The sequence below is a fragment of the Musa acuminata genome, unplaced genomic scaffold (genome assembly GCF_036884655.1).
Source record: "Musa acuminata AAA Group cultivar baxijiao unplaced genomic scaffold, Cavendish_Baxijiao_AAA HiC_scaffold_1137, whole genome shotgun sequence".
NCBI lineage: Eukaryota > Viridiplantae > Streptophyta > Magnoliopsida > Zingiberales > Musaceae > Musa > Musa acuminata.
Window position 1 is genome coordinate 2358450 of NW_027021349.1, and position 5832 is coordinate 2364281.

At 37.0% G+C, this 5832-nt stretch overlaps 1 protein-coding gene across 2 annotated transcripts; it reads right to left on the reverse strand.

The window, feature by feature from the left end:
- Window positions 1–661: 661 nt before the first annotated feature.
- On the reverse strand, window positions 662–4707 carry LOC103999868 (elongation factor 1-alpha). 2 transcript variants are annotated; one of them, XM_009421760.3, is made up of 3 exons: window positions 4553–4707; window positions 2718–3184; window positions 662–1776 (listed from the first exon to the last, which is right to left on the reverse strand). In XM_009421760.3, exons 2-3 carry the CDS (start codon window positions 3177–3179, stop codon window positions 895–897), a joined length of 1344 nt encoding a protein of 447 aa, XP_009420035.1. In that variant the 5' UTR covers window positions 3180–3184; window positions 4553–4707; the 3' UTR covers window positions 662–894. The 2 variants fall into 2 exon arrangements, with proteins under 2 accessions (XP_009420035.1, XP_065035014.1); XM_065178942.1 differs by having other exon boundaries at window positions 4499–4600.
- Window positions 4708–5832: the final 1125 nt, after the last annotated feature.

Sequence of the window (5832 nt, forward strand, 5' to 3'; positions counted from 1 at the left end):
TCATAGGGTTCACCTAAAGCTTGGGGTTTCAAAGATTTGAGATGATTGATAATTTGTACCATCCAACATGTATGATAGATAAACAGAAAGAAATATGAGCTTTGATGTTTAATTGCTACTGAGGATAATAAGCAATTATAAGCTAAATTTGCCATTAGTGGCTATAAGATTTTGGTGTCATGTTACTTGACTCAACCTTTGAAATATGCACGCTTTTCACCCAACTTGACATGAACCCCATGAAATAGATATGGTTATCAAAGCTACATAAACTAGAAGATATCTTATTATCTGATTCGCTAATAACAAGGTTTTATATAGTCTAATATCATTGAATTAAATTAAAAAAATGAATTATATATGTATCAAATAACTTCCATTAATCAAACACATCTAAATCCATCAAAAAATCAAAATACAAGTCTAATAGAATATTTATTGTTATTTACTTTCATTATGCATTATTAATTTAATTAAATAACTATAGAAATTAGATAGAACTTCGTCTCAGGTTGATGTTAAAGAGTCCAACATATGTTATAACGCAATTGCAACGAATCCACACAATTCTCCACTGCAGGCTACTTGATATCAGCACAGATTCATCCTTGTTAGCATACTTAACATGAAACAGCACTGCAAGCAGTCAAGGAACAAACAGTTGAACAATGCAAACAAATCATGAATACCATTATGGCAGGAAGGTCACTACAAAGTTCACCCATGTTTGACACTAAAAGCCCCATAAATAAGCAACATTTGACTGAATAACATGAAATTTGTCTGAGTTCATCATCAAACGAAAAACCTATCTGGTTGAATCCAATAGAGTCAGTTCCTAAAACATAAAAAGGCCTCAAACTATTATTATTGGCAGTATGCTTGACAAGCGACTCATTTCTTCTTGGCAGCAGCCTTTGTAATTTTAGCACCGGTTGGATCCTTCTTCTCAACACTCTTGATGACACCCACGGCCACTGTTTGCCTCATATCCCTCACGGCGAAACGACCAAGGGGTGGATACTGGGAAAAGGTCTCGACAACCATGGGCTTGGTAGGAATCATCTTGACAAAACCGGCATCGCCGTTCTTCAAGAACTTTGGCTCCTTCTCGAGCTCCTTCCCAGATCGCCTGTCAATCTTGGTAAGAATCTCGGCAAACTTGACAGCAATGTGAGAGGTGTGGCAATCAAGCACAGGTGCATAACCATTGCCGATCTGACCAGGATGGTTCATGATGATAACCTGAGAAGTGAAGTTAGCTGCCTCCTTTGCAGGATCTTCCTTGGAGTTAGAAGCAACAAAGCCACGCTTAAGATCCTTGACAGCAACATTCTTAACATTGAACCCAACATTGTCGCCGGGGAGGGCCTCTTGCAATGCCTCGTGGTGCATTTCCACAGACTTAATTTCAGTTGTAAGCCCAGTAGGACCAAAAGTGACAACCATACCAGGCTTAAGGATGCCAGTCTCTACTCGACCCACAGGGACAGTTCCAATGCCACCAATCTTGTAGACATCCTGTAGAGGAAGGCGAAGAGGCTTGTCTGAGGGTCTCTTTGGCTCTTGGATCAAGTCAAGGGCCTCGAGAAGGGTGGGACCCTTGTACCAATCTAGGTTGGTGGACCTCTCAATCATGTTATCACCCTCAAAACCAGAAATGGGAACAAAAGGAATCTTATCAGGATTATAACCAACTTTCTTGAGGTAAGAAGAGACCTCCTTCACGATTTCGTCATATCTAGCCTTGGAGTACTTTGGAGTAGTGGCATCCATCTAAAATGAACAACAAAAAATAAAAATCAAGAGAAACAATTTACATAAACAGATACATAAGCTTCACAAAAGGCATGCACATAGTAGTGCCAAAGCGAGTCCCAAATTGTATGCCGAAATCATCACACAACTTTACATTTGGTTCCAAACTCAGACCAAATAAAAAATGAATAACCGAAGGGAAAGGGAACAGCCTATATGAATGAAGTGACCATACAATAACACTGCTAATTTGAATTATCATCCAAAACAAATTCTGCATCCACAGTAGTTTCCCTTCAAACGTAATAGAATGAGCGGAAACATTTAAAAAAAAGAGGGAAACCAGTAACCGAACAAGGTATCCAGTATATGCAGAAAAACAACAAAACATATTATTAGAATCAATGGTCAGCCAACTGATCCATCTGGAACCTCAGCGGCAGATGGCTTGAGATAATTCTAGCACCAAATCAAGCAAAAGAATTAAACATATAAATAAATTGGCCATCAACCTGGAGCTAACAAGCACTGGTGATTCAAAAGCATGCCACATTCTATTGGAACAGATTAGGAAATCACCGAAAATGGTAATGGTCCTTTCCTCAAAAAAAAACCATGATCATGTATTTGTAGTAATTTCTACAAGCACCATGAGAAAGATTAACAAGGGCAATTAGAACATCTTTCAGTTTGAAAACATGGACCAGCAGAATATTTGACTTGCAAACAAGATGTTCACATGTAGGAGAAAAGTTTGCATTGGCATCCTATATAATTCATAATAACAGCTACAGAAACCTAAATTACTATCATACAGCTTAACTGAACAGATCGTATTAAATAATGGAAACAGAAAAAGAAGGCAAGTTCAATCAAACAGACAAGGAATCATCAAACGATTGCATGATTCGAACTAGTAACTTCAACTAATAATCAGACAGCATGTTCTGAAGACAAACCTTATTGCAGCAGCAAATCATCTGTTTGACACCAAGGGTAAATGCAAGAAGAGCATGTTCCCGGGTCTGACCGTCCTTTGAAATACCTGCCTCAAATCCACCAGTAGTGGAGTCTATAATGAGCACAGCACAGTCAGCTTGAGAGGTTCCTGTGATCATATTCTTGATAAAGTCTCGGTGCCCAGGGGCATCAATGACTGTGCAGTAATATTTTGTGGTCTCAAACTTCCATAGCGCAATGTCAATGGTGATACCACGCTCTCGCTCGGCCTTAAGCTTGTCAAGAACCCAAGCATATTTGAATGATCTTTTGTTCATCTCAGCAGCTTCCTTTTCAAATCTCTCGATCACACGCTTGTCAATGCCACCAAGCTTGTAAATAAGATGACCAGTAGTTGTCGATTTGCCAGAGTCGACATGGCCAATGACCACAATGCTTATGTGTACCTTCTCCTTACCCATGGTGCCTAAGGGGAGCAACATAGGACAGAGAAATCAATAGAAAATTAAGTGGGAAAAAAAAAAGAAAAGAAGATATTAAGAAAACAAAAGCACATCAAAGAAAAACATAGAATAGATATCATGAAAGCCTCTGGTGCTTTGTCACCAAATTCTTAAAAAAAATATTCTTCATCTTAAAACACATGAACTCATTATATATATATATATATATATATATATATATATATATATATATATATATATATATATATATATATATATATATATATATCTCAGGGGAATGTGATAGATTTATATATCAAGAGAAACACAAAAGAAAACACAGCATAGGGATAGCAGACATAAGACCACTGCAGAATGGAGATGTTCTCATCAAAAAATCAACATGGAAACAAGAAACCAGTTTACTTAAGTAAATGGGAAATATATGTTATTATAGCAAAAATGGAACTGGAATAAAAGATCCTCCACTGACTTCTACTGATCCTATTCTTCAATCTATATGGAGGAAAAAGAACAAGTTTAAACAGACTGAAACTGTGTAAGAATATAGAATAGCAAATTTCATGGAGAGTGATCAATTGTGTTACTTTATATTAGATTAAGAAATATGAGTGTAAAGTTTGTTCAGGAGAAATAAAGAAAAGAGACCCTACCTACGTTGAAGTTTTACATGTTTTGCTCCGTCGATTAGTATGTACCAAAAGACATAGCAAAAGATGATTTTTTTTCAGCTTGATCGAAGTCGTCAAATGACTCGTCCCTTGAGATAATAAATATAAATGGGAATAAGATTGTATTTATTACTGGCAACAGATTTTCCTCAAACTATGACCCCCTATCAACAGTAGCAAAGCACACCAAAACCCAAAACAAAATTAAATGAGCGCAAATGGTACATGTACAAACAAGAAAAACGATGACTTTCCTCAAACTATGACTCCATATCAGCAATAATACATATATAAGCACACCATAACGAGGGAAAATGATGGCACTAGGTCGCACTTAAGCTACAACTAAGAGAAGGAACTCCCCAAAGAACGAGCAAATACGTCGAACAACACCAAAAAGATGGAGAACTCGATAACAATTCATATCACTAAATCTACACAGTACGTGAACTAAGCACGGAAGAAAATGAGCAACGAGATCGACAGCAAGCAAACAGAACAGTAAACCGCTTAGAATCTCAAAGGAACAAAAGAAATCACGGATCACTGAGAATTGAATCATAGAACACGTAATAGTCAGGCCAGGATCTAACATCAAAGGTACAATTCTAGTGCGTTCGCAATACTGAACTCAAGATAACATACAGATCACAATGAAACAACTTCTAGGAATCGAAAGGAAGATGCGAGATAACTCACCTCGAGAAGGAAAGATTGGAGGCGCCAAGAGTCAAGAGAAGGAGAATGGGCTTTCGGAGCTCGCCGTCCCGCCGACCTTGTGGAGCACGGTCTTAGAGACCGGGGTAGGGTTTCTATAGGACCGTCGGATTGCAACATCCGACGATCGCTATGAGTTGTACCTACCGAACCATTGATCGAGATCGGACGGTTATTGCTTTGCCACGCTTTCTTACGTTTGCTTAGGGCGAACGCAGCAGCCTTCCGCCGCATCTGAAGCAGTTGAAAAGGACTAAATAAATATATATGTCGGTGCATAATATTTTGACAGTATAAACAAGGGTATTTTACCTTTCAAAAAATTTAATATTTGATTTTTATTATGGTCTCCCTCTAATTAATTTTTATGTGGGGGCATTCTTTTTTATTACTTTAACAAAAATACTTCTTCACTATCATCTCGCCCATAATCATTTGCTTGCTGTCTCCAACGACATCGTTACATCTTTTAGGATCTTTCACTCTCTTATGACTTTCACTTTCAGTGCTATCACCATCACCCTATCCTCTCTAACAATTACCCTCTCCTCCTTGTACAAAGGTCGTGTTGCCTCGATGCGGTGTCGGTCAATTATGCCTCCATCCCTTGCTCCCACTATGAGCCCTCGTTGTCTTTGTGTAGCATCATCTACTTGACACCTTCAACCCCGGCTCTCGTTAGAAGGGAAAGGAAAAGCATGAGGAGAGAGAGAAGAATTTTTTTTATTTTTTTTAAAAAAATTATATTTTATCTTTTAGTTAATTAAATAAGTGCTTTGGATCAATCCAAACCACTCCAAATTTAAAGTACTCCTAGTTTCCTCTGCTATTATCTTCCCCTTCTATGTGAAGTTCTATAGAAAAGCTAACAATATGGTATCAAACTTGGTTCGAAGAAGATCAAAATGAATATATCAATTTAAAAAAAAGGAAAGACTAATAGAACTAGAAAAAGAAAAAAAAAAAGAATATGACTTGGAGTAAATGATCCTATTCAACGTATTCCTATCTTCAAATGTAATAATTATCAATTTTGGATTGTTAAGATAAAACTTTATTTATTTCACAAAGATTATAGAATTTGGTTAGAGAATGGTTTTGTTAAGTATGATCTACAAGATCTTAATATTATTAAATATCAAAAAAATCAGATAAATTAAAATATATAGAAAGATGTAAGAGCCCTCTACATGTTACAACAATCAATAGATGATTCCCTATTACCCTGAATCATGATGGTATCAACATCAATAGAAATCTGA